Source organism: Haliotis asinina, chromosome 4, assembly GCF_037392515.1.
Source record: "Haliotis asinina isolate JCU_RB_2024 chromosome 4, JCU_Hal_asi_v2, whole genome shotgun sequence".
Lineage (NCBI taxonomy): Eukaryota > Metazoa > Mollusca > Gastropoda > Lepetellida > Haliotidae > Haliotis > Haliotis asinina.
This window is the reverse complement of record NC_090283.1, coordinates 76227627-76249161: the sequence shown is the minus strand read 5'-3', so window position 1 is coordinate 76249161 and position 21535 is coordinate 76227627. Positions and strand designations below refer to the sequence as shown.

Here is a 21535-nt window from a genome sequence, read left to right as displayed (position 1 = left end):
TGGCTCCAGTTGTTGGCATTCAATAGCTATTTTTACATGACATTGTCTAACATAGTTTTTTTTTAAAATCCAGCTCTACTAATTTAACAGTACATTGATGAATGGTTCTTTAACTACTTGTATTGCCGATGTGACGTTAAATTTGAAGTCACCCACTCACAGACACAGACTCAGATACATGACATGCGCGGATACCTGACATGCACAGACACACGCAGATGCCTGATATGCACACATACAGACGTGGAAACATGACATGCACAGACATAGACGCAGATACTGACATGTACAGATACAGACGTGGATACTGCCATGCAAAGACATAGACGGATACTTGACATAGGCAGCATGACCTATGCAAACACTGATAAGGACATACGCAGATAGACGACAAACATAAAAAATCTCGAGACATGAACACACGCAGACATAGATACATGTTCTTCATGGACAACACACAGGCGGAAGAACGCACTCTCACTAGAGAGCACACTGCGCATTTACACTTCCTTTTGCTTTGAGTGCATGAATGTGCGACACGATGTACACAGTTAAACTGTGCAATGTCTACATACAGTTCATTCGTGCCTTGAAATGAATATTGCCTTCTAGCGGGCTACGAGGAACCCGTGTTCTCATGACACTGTCATGTCACTGTCTCAACCCTCGTTTACGTGAGGTACGTAAACAAGTATATCTTTACTATCGCGCGTTATAAACGATATACACACCATCTCTGAGGGACAGAACAGGAGAGAGAAAGAGAGAGAGAGAAATGAGTGGAGGGACAGTGTACTGGTGTCAGAGCTGGCAAAGTAGGTGTCTAACAGAGGTAAGTGACAGGTGTCTATTTGTCAGAGCTGACTATATAGTTGTCTAACAGAGGTAACTACAGGTGTCTATCTACCACTGCGCTGGTATGAGATATGGAGAGCAGACTGTACGCGACTGGTAGATAATACAAAAGAGTTTAAAACCAAATCTTATTTGGTCCACATACACAGATGATGCTATCAATGAACACCAACAAGTATCGTTCATTTCAAACACAAGCAACATCTACCATGGAATGGTATAATTCGTGTATTCATTAAACATGTAAGCATTATTACGCTTTTTTTTGTTTTTTTTTTCTTTTTGAATATTTCTACGCATAGTGAATCAGTAATTACGAACAGTAATCACGCTCTGCTTACAGCCTCGACCTACATCACATGGGATAACTATTTGGAGTCATCTTCTGGGGCGGATATTTTAATGGATGAGTTTGCACGGTGTGGGCCCGCGCCATTTCAGTTCTTCGCGCACTCGGTAAATTGTCGAAAGAGGTTCTGGCGGGTATTACCGGGAAAGCTCTCAAAGGTTCGTTGCAAAGACAAGATCAGTTTTCCGTAAACGAGTTGGGCGTCCATGATTTAAAATTGTCTTCGTTACTCTTGCATGCACATGTTATACAGATTGACACTGAGCTCACCCTCGTCGTTTTATCCTTTATAAATATGAAGTGAAGGAATTATCGTCAACTAAAAACTCGTTTAAATTCCACCAATGTAATTTGAAATGCCGCTTGTCTGGAAATAAACTCAGGTACCGTAAACATGCTGTCCCCCGAGAGTGTATGCAAGCCCATTTCATTCAAAGAGATTTGTATAATTATATGTACTGCATACAGTCATTAGCCGCTGTAGGGGTGACGTAAATACTGCTTGAGGGGTACTCTCGTCGCACCGGACATGTTATTGTCCTCCTGAGATAGTACGTATGTCCCAAAATATTCGATGTCAAATTTAATCTTCCACGTTTTAGTTGTAGTATTATTGTCATTTTAATTTGTTGCTAAATCTGCATACAATCAGTTGAAGCCACGGTGTAAAGGTGTATGTCAGGTATATGAGACTGTCTGTATTTACATAATGTATTTGTGCCTGTACATATGTCATGTATCTGCGTCTGTACATATGTCATGTATTTGTGCCTGTACATATGTCATGTATCTGCGTCTGTACATATGTCATGTATTTGCGTCTGTACATATGTCATGTATCTGCGTCTGTACATATGTCATGTATTTGCGTCTGTACATATGTCATGTATCTGCGTCTGTACATATGTCATGTATTTGTGCCTGTACATATGTCATGTATTTGTGCCTGTACATATGTCATGTATCTGCGTCTGTACATATGTCATGTATCTGCGTCTGTACATATGTCATGTATTTGTGCCTGTACATATGTCATGTATCTGCGTCTGTACATATGTCATGTATTTGCGTCTGTACATATGTCATGTATTTGTGCCTGTACATATGTCATGTATCTGCGTCTGTACATATGTCATGTATTTGTGCCTGTACATATGTCATGTATCTGCGTCTGTACATATGTCATGTATTTGTGCCTGTACATATGTCATGTATCTGCGTCTGTACATATGTCATGTATCTGCGTCTGTACATATGTCATGTATTTGTGCCTGTACATATGTCATGTATTTGCGTCTGTACATATGTCATGTATCTGCGTCTGTACATATGTCATGTATTTGTGCCTGTACATATGTCATGTATCTGCGTCTGTACATATGTCATGTATCTGCGTCTGTACATATGTCATGTATTTGTGCCTGTACATATGTCATGTATTTGCGTCTGTACATATGTCATGTATCTGCGTCTGTACATATGTCATGTATTTGTGCCTGTACATATGTCATGTATCTGCGTCTGTACATATGTCATGTATTTGTGCCTGTACATATGTCATGTATCTGCGTCTGTACATATGTCATGTATTTGCGTCTGTACATATGTCATGTATCTGCGTCTGTACATATGTCATGTATCTGCGTCTGTACATATGTCATGTATCTGCGTCTGTACATATGTCATGTATCTGCGTCTGTACATATGTCATGTATCTGCGTCTGTACATATGTCATGTATTTGTGCCTGTACATATGTCATGTATCTGCGTCTGTACATATGTCATGTATTTGTGCCTGTACATATGTCATGTATCTGCGTCTGTACATATGTCATGTATCTGCGTCTGTACATATGTCATGTATCTGCGTCTGTACATATGTCATGTATCTGCGTCTGTACATATGTCATGTATTTGCGTCTGTACATATGTCATGTATTTGTGCCTGTACATATGTCATGTATCTGCGTCTGTACATATGTCATGTATCTGCGTCTGTACATATGTCATGTATCTGCGTCTGTACATATGTCATGTATCTGCGTCTGTACATATGTCATGTATCTGCGTCTGTACATATGTCATGTATCTGCGTCTGTACATATGTCATGTATTTGCGTCTGTACATATGTCATGTATCTGAAGCTGCATCCATGTATATTGTGTATGTGCGTTTGCATCTGTGTAAATCCATGCAGGTAGCGAAAGTGCTGTAAGTCCCCGTGATCCCTAGTTGAGTGATCTACCTTCAGTTGTTGGCTATCTATAGCCCGTTTTTATATTGTAGTGTCTGATTACTAGAATGTTTTACTTTCCATGATAGTTTTATATCCATATCTGTTATACCCTAGTATTTTCAGGTTTATTCTTCAAACTGTTTTCATTTTTCTTACATAAATTGTTTTCGTCACGATATGGCTGTGACATTGCCGATGTGACTTATGTCACCGGTGCAATGTGAAGCACAATCTCTAGATCTGATCCAGGACAGAGAGATATGTCATCTCATGACGCAATGACCGTCATACAAAGTGTTTGTGAGTTTTTGAGGAAGATAGCTGAAAGGGATATTCCCTTGTTTTCATTAAAACAATTTGATCAGATTAATACCCAATAAATCTGACCCGAGGTCATGCACGTGAAATACATGCTTACGTCACATGTAAGTCATAACAGAACCCACGCCCAGATTGAGTTCATGAAAGCTACTAATAGGCAATCATCGTGACATCACGCATAAGTTTCTGTTATGTCACGGAGAAATGTCACGAAGAAACGTCGCGGAGAAACATGAAGGCTGATGTAAACACTTTTACAATGAAACGAAACACAGCAGATAATTGCAAAGAATGCAATCACAAACGTTAGGTTGGCAGACTTTCTGTATTCTCATTACTATCACATTTCCGCCGTCAGCATATGGCTGAAATATTGCCGATCCGTGGCATATAAAAGAGACATGTAAAACTGGACTAAAACAGACAAGTGTGCAGTCATCACATCAGATAGGAATCATTCACACATCAGGATGTCTGAACTAACACGAACTAACACGAATCATAACTTCCTAATTAGGTGGAATTGCAGATTACCCAGGAACAATATTGATCAAGTACAAGCTATATTCAATTTACAAGAAACAGATTTGAAACGAAGTGATAAGTTTGATTTGCATCAATGATATTCTTATCTTTCTTTTTCCCATCCAGATGATAACACCACTGAAGGATCTTCTACTTTGGTAAGTCAAGGTACTATCCACAGACCTGTCCCTCTTGAATGCAATCATTCAAGATGTGATTATCTGTCTTCACGACCAGAAACTTTTGGTGGTAAAAGTTGTGACGGGATGGATAGTATTGCTCTGTGGATGAAAAGCATAAAGGAACACGCGTCCTTTCATATGGTTCGCTATTTGTTTCCATGAGTATATTCGATAACCTAAAGTTTCGTACGGAAAGGCTCGTGATTTATGGAACGTCGTTGCCAATTCTAAACGGGCGGGATTAAACATTCAACCTTTCTTCTTTTACACAGATGTCCTCTCCTATTTATATTAGATTATGGGCCGGTTGCACATGATGGAACATCTAAAATTAGACATTATATCTGACATGTACAGGCACAGAGGGAGATTCATGACTTGCACAGACACAGAGGGAGATTCATGACTTGCACAGACACAGAGGGAGATTCATGACTTGCACAGACACAGAGGGAGATTCATGACTTGCACAGACACAGAGGGAGATTCATGACTTGCACAGACACAGAGGGAGATTCATGACTTGCACAGACACAGATACATGATGTAAGTACAGACACAGGCGAAGATACACGACATGTATAGACATACAATTGGTAAGTATTGTTTAACGAGTAATTACTTTAAGTGGAAAAGCCGAGGGAACAAAATCAGAAACATGGTCACACTTCACTTGTTTCCATGTTGTATGTGAGCAACATTGTGGCCGGGTTTGCAACGACGATGTTTTTGAGCGTTTTAATATACCACCTTTCAAGAAAGTTCATGGGAGCTGTGAATAAATGCCCTAGACCTTTCTGAGAGAGACGGTATTTAAAACTTTTTGACCATCGGGTACACTTTCTCAGTAATAAGTTATTCAGTATGCTTATTCGAAAGACATTCCCGTTGTAAGATCAAACCTGAAAAATTGTGGCATGTAACTCACCTTATATCGACAAGTTTTATACTGGGAATTAATTATCTTGAAAACATGTTTCCTGATTTGTTTTGTAGATGAAATAGGGACATACATGGCAAGTTTATTTAGAAATATTGTCACTACTAGGCTTAAATCAGATTGGAAGCCTTCGATCACTATCCTGTTAAGCTCAACGTCATCACAGAATACGTTCCATACCTTCATCGAGCGGACTCGCGATAAAATCATATGAGTATGTTAAGTTTGAAAGTGTATTTTTTTCTCAAACATAATAAAAAAGCATGCGTTAAACATACTTTTCGAAACAGCTTGTAAATGCGACAGGTCTGTGATACAATGTTTCTTATTAGTAGGAATGACAGGTGCCTCTTTCGGGATAGTATTGAATCTTAGAAAAAAACTTCATGATGATGATGATCATCATCGTAATCATCATCGCTCCGTGAAAGTCCGCAACCCATGCTTGACATAAAAATCGACTCTGTCGTAACAGGCGACTAACGGGATCGGGTTTGCTGACTTGGTTGACACGTCATCGATCCCATTTGCGCAGATCGATGCTCATGTTGTTGATTCGCTGGATTGTCTTGTCCAGATTATTTACAGACCTCTTCATTGAAAAATACTTTAATTTAAATATTACCTGTGACAGTATGTATTGCGGATAATTGGCTGAGTGAGTGCGTTTCACGTTTCACCCCGCTTTTAGCTTTATTCTGGAAATATCATCTTGAAATGGGCTTCACACATTGTAGCAATGTTGGGAATCAAACCAGGCTCTTCCGCGTGACGACGGAACGCATTAGTCACTAGTCTGCTCCACCCTCCCGTGGCTAATTGTAGGAAAGGTCTCATGCCCATCGCTCCCTCAAAACTCGTTTCTCACAAATACTGCAGCGTCACATTTTACTAATTGCGGTTTTGTTCATCAAATTCAGAAAAATAGACTCTCTTTGCGTTCCCGACTAATGCTGTGACTTAATATCTCCATATTCGAAAGTATGTCAAACAGTCGTGGTTTCCTGTGCAATGATGCCGATTGCGTTAATGAGTTTGATTCCTAATTACGGTATATATCAATGATTTATAGTGAGGTCTGATTGTCAGACTTCGGCTGGGTATGTTTCTGTGTCACATATTCCGTAGTTATGCAGAGATTGTTTGCCTACATCACCAATTGCATACTACCGCAGTCTACACCTTATATGTTGTCACCCTTTAGTCATATTCGATGTGCTTTTCGTTCGAGGTGCGTTTTTTGTATGTGCAGAGGCATGAAGGATGCCGTCTTTAGAAGTAGCATAAATTTAACAGATGGTGTATGCGTGCGTGCGTGCGTGTGGACTGTAATACCAATATTTATGTATTTTATTTGGTTAGGTAGCCTGGCTGTGGAAGGAATGGAGGATGCGAGGTTGGTGTGGTGGCAATTAGTTGTGTGTTGGTGACATTATATGTGAAGGAATGTGAGAGCTTGACCTTATTACTCGCCCGTGGAAGATACCGCAGTGTAATGTTATTACGGCAATTACTCTAGTGTAATACCGCTTGACGTCATAACGCTTCACAGTCGCTGAAGCAATGGTACTAGACCTTGCTTGACTCGCGGAAAGCTGAGAGGCATTGTAATTTCGCTGCAGCTTCTGTCATTTTATGATGGAAAGTAAGAAACAGAATACCAACTCGCTTCCGTGAAATACCATTTTTATTGAACTCGTGAAAGATTTATTATCAAATCATTAACTCGCTTAATAAAAATCTTATTACACTGAAGGTCGCATAGTATTGCCTATATAAGGCATGTTATGCAGTAAGGTATTATGTTGAGATCCGTAACTGTGTGTGCATGGGAGGTGTTTGTGCCACTGATGGTTGTCATAATATGTATGTTGACTAAACGTCTGCCATTTTATCAGTGAGTGTAGTCGATCTATCAAGCAAATGTTTCAAACCATATGTCGACCATCTCAGCTGATCTATTGTTTGTCTGCTATCATATTTCATATCATATCAATGCACCAGCAATATTAGTGCTCATATCGATCGACCTTACAATACACACGGATTTGTCTGGATTTTTCCAGCACTGTGGAAAGTACATATTATGCAAGGCCTGTGTTTGCAACTGACTGACCCATATTGCGATAAAAACCCAACAATACGTAAATGATCTATTTGGCATACATCTCTGATATAAATGACAAGACAACGCCTTCTCTCCAAGTTACTCCATCTTTCATAAAAGGCACGTGGAATCACGGATAACAGTACTGTAATTGCACTGGTAAATATATCACTGTATATCCACGTTTCACTTAGGTATGTAACATCACACAGGTCCAGTTCTGCTTCAACTAAGTCAGTTGAGTAATGCTTCAATGTTTGCTGGATTGAACTTGCTTCACTATATAGTCATTGACTTAAAGTTCTCCCGTAAAATTCAGTTATTTTGGATAGATGGATTCAGTCATGTTTTCCTGTATCTGAACATTATAATACAGTAGAAGCTGTCCAAACCGGCACTCATCTTGACTGAAGAAATAATCCGGCTTAGACAGAGCGCTCGATTGTAGAGCTAATAACAACTTGCCGGAATGTACAGATGCAGATTTTGACAGCTTCCACTGTGTTAGCACCCGACTGATTTAATCATCTTTACTCATGTGCAATTTATTATTTTCAACTCTTTAAATTGGTAATTGAAAATCTAGTTTGAATGACGTTTTGCATATCGATGACACAATTTACAGTACATAGCCCTTGTGATTAATCAAGATGTCTTTTGAATGGTAGTCTCCTTGTCCTATGACGCGGCGTTATAGCGTTGTCAAGCATGACCGAAGTCAACCATAACGGACTTGTACACATCTCAAGGATCAACAAACACAACACTCATAAATGACAACGCCGACAAAGTATGATGGTAGAGTATAAAGGGAAAGAAGTCACCTGAACACGACTATTACAAACGTACGATGCATATAGGATTACTTATAGATGCTTATAGGGTTATTTACTGTAGTAGCTGTCTACTGTTGTGAGCCTATCCTGTTTCACTTCTGGCACCCGCCACAAATACACGCAAGGGCAAGTAAATTTGTCATAAATATTATCATTCTCATTTAATTTTGTGTCAACCCACTTCCCTTTATTGTCTTGTCTCTATCAGTGACAGATAGGATATATTGTGTTACCATGTCACACAGAATACATAAAATATTTTTGCATTGTACACATAGTGTCATGTGTTCTATCGAAATACAATGACATTGATTTCAGTATCTGAAACAATATGAGTCAATATATGAGCCACGGAAGATAATATCTATAAATATGCGAAAATACGTTTTCCAGATTTTTATTCATAAAGACACAGGTTGGACTAAGTATTTGTGGTAATATGAATTTTATTGGACAGTTGAATATATATATCAAACATATTATAGTGTCTTAGTTATACTGTTGAACGTATGATTGGCATAAGTCCTCAGCTCAATAGGTCATATCTTAATTCTGCCAGTACACTTCGCTTTAATCTCACCGTAACAGCACTTTAATAATCTATTGTATATGTTCTGTCTTTATTGCCGTCTGTGAGTACAGGATCGTGTAACAACGGATTGAACCCACACGATCTGTGAATTCTTTTAAGACTTTAAGGACAAGATTTTAACAATATATAATATTCTACTTTTCTCAGACAAAAGCCATTTTTCAGAGAGCGTGCAGCCTCAATCATAAGTCAAATTCTAATGACACCAGGTGTGTGAGCGTATCCTGCCAACAGGTGGCAAGATTACAAACACATGACTGTGTCAGATATTCGCGCATCAAAACAACGCCATTTCGAACCGACTGTATACTGCATACTCAGATACATAACACATAAAACCTACACTGACAGATACCAGATAATGCCGATCATAATTTAATCTATTTGTCCCATTTTCAGATACACACGCACGCAGAACCAGCGGTTACCCTGGGCGATCACGTGACTTATTACTTCCGATGTGAGACTTGCCTGTCGATCGAAACCGACTCTCGAGGTAAGCAACTCTGTCTTTCAATTAGGAGATGAAAGACCCATATATACTGGGTGCGTAGAACACAGGTTTGACAGTCTGCCAACAGCAAGGTTTCGTACACAAAGGCTCCTTTTGAAAGCACCCTGTACATGATCACATCACTGAGCTATCTGGGCGGACCAAAGCATAACATCAAGCGTTGCTAGCCTTGTGTGTATATACTGTTCGATGAACCGTAGCCGCTGGTATCTGTAGGCTGTGTGCTACACATTCATAGAGTTCCGCTTGCGATCAATCCCTTCGCTAGTGCTAAATATAGGAATTAGATCTATCCCTATTTTCGGTTCATTGGTATAGCACGAAGTAATCTCATCCCCAGACTTTGTAAAGGAATTTGCCGAAAGTAGGTGAAGGATATGTGTTATGTCGTAACTCAAGGTGACATAAATATTCAAAATAAATGTGTAACATCTTTCCCGTAACGAACACTGTTAAGCAGGTCAAGCGTATAGGTTTGCCGCCACATATGCTATCGCTAGAGTGAAGTCGCACAACTTTGAAACATTCAAGACAGTACGCTTTTTAACACACGCCCTTAGTCGCGCCGATTTATTCAAGCCTCAGGGTTATAAGATATGTGCTTTATGAATGTAACATACAATCCATCGAATAAGGATTTATTTCGCTCTGGCGTCAGAAAGATATGAATATACATGCTGTCAGTCTGTCAAAACGGAATTCGTCACAGAATATGCTTTCATCGTGAAAGCATAAACCAAGGCAGTCTATGACACGGTTTGTAATTATGGATTCATTATGTTTGATATATCAATTTCATCATATTATAGGCGTATACGTATTCTTTCCTACTGCTTTCTAGCCTTTCACATCCAATGAATATGTTATGTATGATAATAATATATGCATATTTATATATTTTAAATTCTGTTTTATATTTTTGTCGCTTTTATGTACATTAAGTGACCTGTACGGGGTTAGAGTCTGTAAATTTTATATTTTCGATATTTTTAAGCTGAGACAGTGTGAGGACACATCTAAATATTCTGGTGAGAGGTAGATTATATATACCCTTTCCTCTCAACATCACAGTAACCCTATTCTAGCAAAGACCCCTCACTGACGGCCTCAAATGCCTCTGTAAACATATTTTTGCAGCTAAGCAAATACTGTGTTCTATGGCAGTGCGAATGTGTAACTATAAGTTGCCTATCTACGTATATTGACGAGGTACTGAGACTGCTGACCGCATCACGGTGAAGGAAATGGGTTAAGCATCCCTCTGTGCTTGACACTGTTGCCACTGACAACCATTTCTGTAAAGTAAGGCATTTATATTGTATACAGTTGTCCTCACAGACACGTTTCTAAAGGTGGTCCGTTGTCGCTTGTAGAATGTCTCCTACACCTTTTCAGATAGTTCAGGTGTGTGTACATACAACTGAAATATGTCTTATATACAATGATCGAACTGTTCAACCACGAGATCGTGTGTCACGCACTCGCGTGTGACCCACTTGTCGGAGTACAGCTGGCCATCTCTCGTCACACTCTGTTAAGTGATTCACAGTGAGGCGGGTGGAAGCAAGAAGCTACAGGCAATATCGGGGATGCCGCACAGTGACTTCCTACTATAACAAAAGAGGCAAAAACAATTTCATATCCATTAGAAAACATTAATCCACTTAGTGAAGCGAGTAAGGGTAGATGATAGGCAAACTCAGGGAGTCAGCGTTGGCTTGTCGCAGTAGCTGCTCGCCATTTTACACTGCCGCGACCGGTGAATGTCCTGGGATAGAACAGGCCTTCAGCAACCCATGCTTGCCATAAAAGGCGACTATGTTTGTCGTAAGAGACAACTAACGGGATCGGGTGGTCAGACTCGCTGACTTGGTTGACACATGTCATCGGTTCCCAAATGCGCAGATCGATGCTCATGTTGTTGACTGGATCGTCTGGTCCAGACTCGATTATATACAGACCGCCGCCGCCATATAGCTGGAATATTGCTGAGTGCGACGTAAAACTAAACTTAGTCACTCACTTATACTGCCGCTATGATCATTTGTATACCGTGTACATCGTTGGTAATGGAATCATGTAAAATTGTGTGATGTGACATTTATATAAAATTATTTGTATTAGGTACAAACTGGTAATGAATCCGTAATTAAGAACAAATTTTCTTTTCTTTACTCTAAATAATACTCTTGATAATGTGAATCGTAGTTTCTTTTTGTAATTTAACCAATGAAAGAATGAAGTAAGCGTATTTCGTCCGAAATTATATCATCAAAAACTAATCACTGCATAAGCTGAAATTACATATTCACAAAACATTCGTTATAAATATTAGTGGAAGTTATTTTTGTCCAAAACAAGATAAAACAATACCATTGCGTTACTTACTGACTACATTTTGACAAAGGAATGTTGATTTACCCACAGTCAATATCTTTGTCAGGACCGTAAAATACTCTTGATTTGAATAAAGACTTTAGAAAACGCGGAGCGATACTAATCATTTAATGAAATCAACGCGCATGGATTTGATACAGATTAAAGAATCTTCAGTAACCTATGCTTGGCTTAAGAGGCGAAGAACAGGATTCGGTGGTCAGGTTCGCTGACCGTGTTGACACATGTCATCATATCCCACTTGCGTAGATCGATGATCATGATGTCAGTCACTGGATTGTCTGGTCAAGGCTATCATTCACTGGCTCTGCCACACAACCGGGATGTTGATGAGTGCGACGTAAAATAGCAAACAAACAAATGGTACTAATTAGAGTAAATGTGTGATTCGAATGACTCATAATATGTTATGACCCGAATGCTACACAATGAGCATTGAATAGCCCCGGCTCACAGGATGGTTCATCTATGACCCGGATCAACTCCTAATACCAGGTAGCTAGAGTAAGCGGATTGTAACCTCAAGGGATGTGCGATCGACAGCGCCACATCATGTCCCCATGTCTTGTTTGGACATGTGGCCGTATCTGTGGTAGATGTAAGGGTTGACGTGCACGTTGTCATTACTTCAGTATAGAACAACCTATAGAAACTGAGACTTTGAAACACCAGTGTTACAGTTTCAAATACCGTATATATGACATGACATTCGAGATGCTTGAAAACGGTATAAGAACCTATACCAAAATGTCGCCATTGTTTGAATAAAGATTAGAAGTTGATCATCCATGGAGTTGTGTCATCTCTATGCCAGCAACTTCTAGAATTCTGCTCAAATAAATCACGTATCGTATCGTGAAATGTCTGTACCGCCACACCTCTACTTCTTACAGTGATTTTACAAAGACCAGAATTAGAGTAGTAAAGCGATCAAAACTGGCAATCACCTTCAAGACTGCGCTGTTGGAGGCTTACCTTAATTCAACATCCCGAAGATTAAGATTTTCTATTATTACCACAACACCCCATGATGTCACCTGTTCATCGACAGCCATCCTACATGGTTGTGCCATTATTCAAGAATTGCATTCATGCATGTTGTTATCCCATCCCAAATCCCCAACCAAACAGACCCATATTCTGTTTGACAATGTGTCGTTTCAGGCCTGGTCGTAGAGCTCAAGATGGCGGGCAAGGATTTCGACCAGAAGCTAGACAGGCATCCCTGCTTCATTCTCTCCGTGTCGTTCATGACGTTGTTCCTTAACTCAAGTCTCTGTTATGCCTCGGGAGTGTTCCACGTAGCGTTACTGGAGACGTACCACGCTGATGTTGATGTGACGGTCTGGCTCGGTTCGTTATTCCTCAGCATGTCCTCACTTGCAGGTTTGTTTTTTTTGTGTGTGTGCGTTGTTTTTTGTTGTTGTTCGTTATTCATCGCATGTTATCCTTTCTTTTCTGTTTTTTTTTTTGTTCGTGTGTTTTTTTTGTTTTTGTTTTTCTGTTTTTTTTGTTTTGTTTTTTTGTTTTGTTGGGTTTTTTTTGGGGGGGGGGATCGTTGCTGTTTTTTGTGGTTTTGTTTGTCTCATTGTTTTTATCTGACCATATGATGCTAAATATAAGCAGCCATTTGACACCACGAGCAACTGTCTGCTCAGCTGGAACACAATGATATGACTCCTCCCAATCCCATTAGTCGCCATCCACGACAAGTCGATCAGGTGACCTGGATGCACATTCGGAATCTCTTTAACTTCCGTTGGGTGGTGGTGAGGATATCGATAACCTAGTTTGCTGTGAAGGTTGCGTCGGTTGAGCAAAACAAACATGCTCAAAGCTTGTCATCACGTGGCCCCGCTCATGGTGTTTCTGCGGTAAACATCTGAAAACTGCACCATATATGGCTTGGTCCACACGTTCAGTTGGCACACTCCCATATACCCGGAATACGTTCACAAACCTGTTATACCCACTCGCTCATTTATTCACTCACTCACTCATTAATCCATTTAAAGCGAAAATCGTGCGTTCCGCACATGACTGCGCAACTGTTAAAAGTGAAAACTCGTTGTAGCATAAGCTTAACAGATGCAACAGGTGTTCCTAATTCGTTATGCATGTTTACGTCGATGTATAATTTATTCATTAGAATTCCCATCTAAAGAATAAATACAGATACAATTCTGATTGTGGAAATCTCGCGACTTGCCATGTACTGTTGAATACAAATACAACGCTACAAAGAAGCTAATCTTTCGTAAGCGCTTCGAAACCAACAAAAACATATATTGTACAATATGTGCAACTGCCATTATTACAAAAAGTTACAAAATAATAATTAATTTGATACTTAATAAAAATTTCCATATGACTGGGTTGGGAAAACCAATGATTTGTAACAGTTACACTAAGAGGAACATTAGTTGACAGTACATATTTCAATGCAGTTACAATCACAGCATGGAATGTTACAGGCACGGTGATAGCGCTGAAACGTCAATCACTTCCAGTAGATAGAACTGCAAGAACAGACACCATATTATTGTATAACAATACTGTTATGGCCTTCTACCGAATGTTAACAATAACAATTGAATACAATCCTGGAACTATCTATAAAAAATTCCACTGCAGAACACACCCTCCTTCAGACAGAGGAGATGAGAACACTGAGAGTTTCCTGCTAATGCATGTACAAATTCTGCTAAGTATATTATCTAAAAGTCATATGAACTGTATATCAGCCCGAATCATATTTGCAATCAGAACACATTCAAGCGAAGTAAAGTAACTAGAAGTAAACATTTAACGTAATTATGGGATGTTGTAATGAATATATCTAGTCATGTTTGCAGTTGGCGCGGATCATATTCAATCTACTCGTGCCAGCGAAGAGTGAGTGAGTTGGGTTTTACGCCGCTTTCAGCAATATGCCAGCAATATCACCAGGTTGTCACACATTGTACCCATGTGGGGAATCGAACTCGAGTCTTCGGCGTGACAAGCGAACGCTTTGACTACTAGGCCACCCCACCGCCCGTGCCAATGATGAACCGGATATGCTCTTTTTGCATTGAATATGATTCTACGGGTCAAATTACTGTCAATTTAGACTCAAGCCAATTAGGCTGTATGTTCTCTTCATTTTATGCATGAGTACGTTTCTTATTTTATTGAAAAAAAGTTATCTGACAATATCAAATGTTATTGAAATATAAAAACAGGATGGGAAATGCCTTTTTCACCGTCTTAAAACATTTCCCGCTCAAATGTCACTGGCAGACATCCAAACTTTACCCTTTTGTCAAGCTAATTGGAGAGGTTACTAAATGATATGTATTGATTATAAACAGGAAATTCGGAGCGTTCTTGAGCCCCAAATTACTTTTGTTGGCATGTAAGTGGAATGTGCCAAGGTTTCTCCATTAGCCCACACTTGTTACTTGATTTATTTTGTCTATAGGATCAAATCTATCATCCATCTCCGGCAGAGGAATCCAAAATTGGCCTTGGTTGGAAAATACAGGGTGAAAAGAAGTGTATTCCTGTAACTGCTGGTCTTGGTGTGAGACCGAGGCGAGAGATGTTTGGTCGTAATAATTCAATTGAGTGCTGACTAAATCTAACGTGTTCTGGAAAATTCTTGATTACATGCGCATACCTGGCAACGCTCATGTTTTTGGCTTGAGAAGCACGTTTGTATTACTCAATTTACGCTCTCTCATCAAAACGGATAAATCTCTCGCTAAACTGGGACACAAAGATCTGAATACTTCGTTTACTGTGACATTTTAGAGGAGAATTTGCATTAACCCACTCCAAACCAAGTACTCACAGATCACAGGTATAAATACACCAGAGAAAGTCATGCGCTTTTGGACTCTGAAGCTCTCCCAACTACAAGTAATTAGGTTGGAAGTTCTGCATGTGACTTCTACATCACCAAAATGTAACTGATTGCATAAACAGTAATACAACCCTAACAACTAATTATTGCTGCGATCTAACTGCGTTATGGACGTATACCGAACGTCACTACCATGCATGTTAAATGTACAATACTAAAGCAGTGCATTGCATGGAACATGTGTCAGTCATTTGACAAGCAAAATATACTAACAAGTTTCCATGTCACCAGTCTTTGAACTATTACACAGTAAGATTGCGAAAATGTAATGTTTAATATTTTCTCTAATCGTATATTCATTTATTTTGCAGGTCCAGTGGCAAGCTTTGTCATCAACATGACAGACTGTCGCACGTGTGTGGTTTTATCTGGAATACTAGGCCTTGTAGGTTTCTCTGCAAATATATTCATATATGACATCAAGTGGCTTTTTGTAACCTATGCTCTACTTGCAGGTAGGTATAACGAGGGTAACGGATGTTGTTTAAAGCTGATGCTATATATTCCATATTTGGTCTCAACATGATAAGTAGTCAGCATACCCGCCATTTCAGTCCAACAGCGACCAAACCATTTCAGCATTAAAATATGTTCAATTATAAACACGGACAATTGCTGTAGTCTATACAGGCAAGCGAAACATGTTCCCTACATAACATTCTAATTCTGGACCGACATTCTAATTCTGGACCAGTGAACCATAACGAGACAGTCGAACACTTTTGTGTCTAAGTTAAGGAGGTCTACTTGAATACTTCGTCTTATCCCAGGTTTAATACAACTGGTGTCCAGAGAAAGAACAGACAAGGACTTATCTCATACTTCGAGACAATCGTAGGTTCGATGAACGTTCGACACAAAGGTATTTCATCACAGCAATTTATGTTGTTATGTGAAATGTTATGACACATTTCGTATCTGACGTGAAACCTTTATCTTTTTTCAGGACTCGGAACTAGTTTGTCTCACACGAGTGCCTTAGTTGTTCTCGGTTACCATTTCAAACATAACATGAGCATGGTGTGTGGAATAGTGGTGTGTGGGATGGCTATTGGTGTTTTTGTCCACCCGCCATTATGCCAGTTCCTCATAGACACATATGGACTCCGCCAAGCATTCCTCATCGTCGGAGCGATAGCATTCAATTCCTGCGTCTATGGGATGCTGATGAAGCCAACCAGATTCGAAAGGGAACGTCGTGCCAAGATATTCAGTGGGCGACCAAATTGCCTTACATTGTTAATGGCGTTATGTGGTGATTGTTCTGGTTATGCCAAGGTTTTCAGGAACAAATCATTTGTGTTTTTTCTTTTGTGTGGATGCTCATTCGGCATGGGCACCTCGGTCATGTATTTATACCTCCCAGACTTCTTAAGTAAACAAGGAATATCTCTTCAAGTAGCATCTTTCAGTGTCTCTACTTCCGGTATAGGTGGAATAGTCTCGCGTGTTCTCACGGGATTTGCAGCACAAGATCCAGGCATAGGCAGTGGGCTGATGTTTGCATCCCTGAACGGCCTTATGGGGGTATTATCGTTCCTCATTCCCCTATTTACATCTACCTCAGTGACTGTGTGTGTCTATGGCTTCTTTGTTGGACTCTACACTGGTAGCAGCTGGGCGCTGTTCAATCCCATTACATTTGAAATTCTTGGAGTGGAACTCATGGCAACCGGCTTTGGAGCTCTGATGGGCTCTTGTGGTATCGGATTTCTCATTGGCCCACCTTTAGGAGGTACTGCATGATAAATAACAAACGAAACGTTGTTGTAAAGCATTGTCTGTCATACTTAAGCTACATCATATTGGTATTGGGGTGGTAAATAAACACTGACTGCCCAGGCGTCAATATACAGAAAACTGCGGTGTAAGGTACAAAAAATCCTAACTCGTTATATCTGTCAGTTATAAACAGTTATAACGAGCTAGATTTTTTGTTCTCGGCTGCTTACTGTATATGTTAGACCTGTGAAGATAGATCTTCAGTAACCCACGCTTGTCGCAAGAGGCGACTAACGGGCTCGGGTGGTCAGACTCTCTGACTTGGTTGATACGTGTCATCGGTTCCCAATTGGTCGATGTTCATGCTGTTGATCACTGGCTTGCCTGGCCCAGACTCAATTATTTACATATTACCGCCATATAGCTGGCATATTGCTGAGTGCGGCGTAAAACTAAACTCACTCGCAATATATATTAGTCGAAATAACAAACTATGGTTATGACGAAGTTCAAGTTGTAGTTTAAAGATTATTGTACATCACACGGCCCTAATAACATAATCCTCAGCAGTTAGCCCTTGGAGTAAGCGCGGGTCACAGGAGATAGCTTTTTGAGTATATCTTCACTGGAATCAGTCCTCAGCAGTTAGCCCTTGGAGTAAGCACGGGCTAGAGAGGATTAGTTTATGGGTACATCTTGCATCGTCGCATAACATAATTTTCAAATCTGCACTGACGACGCAATAGGTAAAATCCATAGTACATGGGTGTGGCACTTTATTTGTATTATATCTGTAATGTAACGTCTAACAGTTGGTAAACAGCCTTTATGGGGACAAGTGATGTCACAGATTTGCTGTGCGCTGCTTAGTAACAGCAGCAACCGTGTTACACCATTCCTTAATATCCGCACCTTAACAATGCATTCTTTTGTCTTCCAGGATATGTCTTCAAAATATTCCGGGCTTACTATGGTGTCTACATATTTGCAGGTACGTTGTGTAGTGGAGATAACCCATACAGATTTCGGGTCAACATTATACGTATCTGAATACTCAGTTACTGTTTTAACCACAGCTGTTAACCAATCAGATGTGAGTATACCGGAAGTCACGTATAGAAATCTGAGTTAGACCAGTGAAGATCAGGGTTAGAATTAGTCTTCAACAACCCATGTTTCAAGAAGCGACTAACAGGATCGGTTGGTCAGGCTCGCTGACCTGTTGATTGCGTAGATAGGTGCTCATAATGTCACTCACTGAATTGTCCTGAGAGCGACATGAAGTTCACTTAGAGCGACCGAGACGTGTTCAGCTGGGAATGCTGACCATGGCATGTCATGGCATGATGTACATGTTAAAAGCATGACATGCTGCCCAATACGATTTGCCGTCTCGGTAGTAACCAGTGACTCTGTCAGTTTTGAGCGCAATTCGGTCAGTCTTTGGGATGCCACGCCCAGCCTGAAACCATTACGTTGTACAACGGTAACATCCATAAAACTTCCTTAAGATGTCTCGAAACCCAAAATGATGCCTAAGATCAAAGAAGTCGTCAGAAAACAGGATATTAGCCTATAGTCTACGTGTTATCCCAGTGCTGAAGGTCCGGGGTAGAATATGCCTTCAGCAACCCATCCTTGCCATAAAAGTTGACTCTGCTTGACGTAAGAGGCGACTAACGGGATCGGGTATCAGGCTTGCTGACTTGGTTGACACATGTCATCGGTTTCCAGTTGCTAATCACTGGATTATCTGTGGTCCAGACTCGATCATTTACAGACCGCCGCCATAACTCACTCACTCTCAATGTCGAAGAACGTTGCAGAACACTTGACAATGTGTTTCACAGTCTCGTTACATTCACCACATAATCGACATTTCAGAGTAACATTTTGATGCAAGATAACACATTTACGGTGACTGGAACTACTGAACAGCAAACCTTTCGGCCCAGCGGTCGTAATCCATGCGATGTTTTCTGCAAAGCTGCCCTTTTAGCTAGAGTGCATGCAAACTCCGTACCCTACATTTTGTAATATCAATTACCATTTTGTACTACAGTAATACCAAAAGAATAAGAAAGAACGACTATATAGCGAGTAGCCATCACTGATAGTTTCTTAGGCCTCTCTGTGTCATTTGCCCACGTTTGTCCTTTATGTATATTTGCCGCCCCCATCTTGCAGTGATACTGTTGCCATGACTAACTCACTCACTCACTGTCCCTCTCGTTTCATCAGGTGTGATGTTCCTTACTTGCACTTTCTGTGGCTTCCTCTCTACAACCCTCCGGAAGTCACCGAGGACTCTTCATGACAATGCAAACCCAGGTGATGTTGAAGTCATCCCCTTGCAAGCAAGTAAATCAAAGGACGAGAGCATGCTGTGATAATGTTTTTACGATTGTTATTGTTACCATTTTGTTATGAAACAGTTAAAACAGACGCTTTTTCACTAGGCATTAAACATTACTGCGACCAATTCGTTAACAGATATTATTGGTTAAAAGTCACCCCTTTGAGACGAAAATGCGAATTATCCTCTCTAGACGTTGAAAAATCTACAAACTCTGCTATTATTATTGTAATCAATGGGTGGGACGTAGGTCTTCCCCAGGTTAAGCTTGTACTTCTCGTGCACTGCTGAACACTGAAGACATGGCATATCCATCTAAGCTGATAATGCCTTGTAAATCTTACGAGAAGAAATCAAAGTTTACAATTTGATGATAATATTTTAGTGAAACCAGGTGCCAATGAATTGTTTCCAATATTTGTAAAAAAGCATATCGGTATTGTAAATGTTATGACATTTAATTGTAACAAATAATTGCTATTATCTTCATAACCGTAAAGTAACGTGCTATTTATTTGACGGTAGTGCTGTAGAGACCGACTTCGTGGTGTAATGGTCAAATGGTCAGCGCGGAGAATAGAAGGTCGCAGGTTCGATCTTCTGTCTTTCACATGCACTAGACTGTTGTGTTTGGGCGTTTGGATCACGCATGGTGCTGGTGTCTTTCAGCGTCCTTATTTTTCGATGTATTTGACAATGTTTCATATCACTGAAACTGAAGGAATACTGAATTAGTTTCCTTTTGCCAAGAGTGTAAACGACCTCACCATTTCAGTTTACATATGACCATCAAATACATATATGACTATATATATATATATATATGTGTGTGTGTGTGTGTGTGTGTGTGTGCGCGCGCGCGTGTGTAATTAGGTGATTTCCGCAGGTTTATGACTAATGAATATGTAAATGATGAGTCTAAATGTTTCTTCTTGCAAACATTCCTTTGCATTTCCACAAGATCTTTCGCGAACTAAGTGAATGGTGGGGTAGCTACCGAGTGAAAGCGGTAAAGTGAAAGTGAAAGTTAGATACCAATACCATTCATGAGTTTCATAAATATGGTGTTACATGGGACGCACTTTAGTATTTTATTTATCACTCACCCAACATTAGCAAAATAATATCGAGCAAAGAACTTCTTTCCTAAGAATTCAACGAGTTTGGTGACTCCGCTTTCCGCGAGTCAAGCAAGGTTTAATACTATTGTGACAGAGGTATTAGCATTGCGACGTCATAAGTTTGACGTCATACATACGGCATCACGCGATGTTATCACACAATGTGTAATAACGTAAAATTATTAAACAGTGATATCTTCAACGGGTGAGTAATAAATAGAGAATCTGACCCAAGTGTCTACTGATCAAATATATATATATATATATATATATATATATATATATATATATATATATATATATATATATATGGTGTTTTTTAATTGCTGTTGTTGTTGTTGTTTAACACTGCTCTCAGCAATATTCCAGCTATATGGAGGCGCTCTGGAATAATATGGAGTTTGAACCAGACAATCAAGTGATCAACAGCATGAGCATCGATCTATGCAACTGTGATACTATGACATGCTTCAACCATGTCAGCAAGCGTGACCGATAGTCGCCTCTTACGACAAGCATGGGCTGGTAAAGACAAATTCGAATGCGGATCTTCACGAGTAAGACGGCGATGAT

General features: G+C 39.9%; 1 protein-coding gene across 2 annotated transcripts; it reads left to right on the top strand.

Moving 5' to 3' along the window:
* Positions 1-426: 426 nt before the first annotated feature.
* On the top strand, positions 427-21191 carry LOC137282738 (monocarboxylate transporter 12-like). 2 transcript variants are annotated; one of them, XM_067814526.1, is made up of 10 exons: positions 430-832; positions 1199-1362; positions 4415-4446; positions 4828-5016; positions 9345-9441; positions 13021-13242; positions 16075-16218; positions 16710-17498; positions 18426-18476; positions 19727-21191. In XM_067814526.1, exons 6-10 carry the CDS (start codon positions 13041-13043, stop codon positions 19873-19875), a joined length of 1335 nt encoding a protein of 444 aa, XP_067670627.1. In that variant the 5' UTR covers positions 430-832; positions 1199-1362; positions 4415-4446; positions 4828-5016; positions 9345-9441; positions 13021-13040; the 3' UTR covers positions 19876-21191. The 2 variants fall into 2 exon arrangements, with proteins under 2 accessions (XP_067670626.1, XP_067670627.1); XM_067814525.1 differs by lacking the exon at positions 1199-1362 and having other exon boundaries at positions 427-832.
* The last annotated feature ends 344 nt before the right edge of the window (positions 21192-21535 follow it).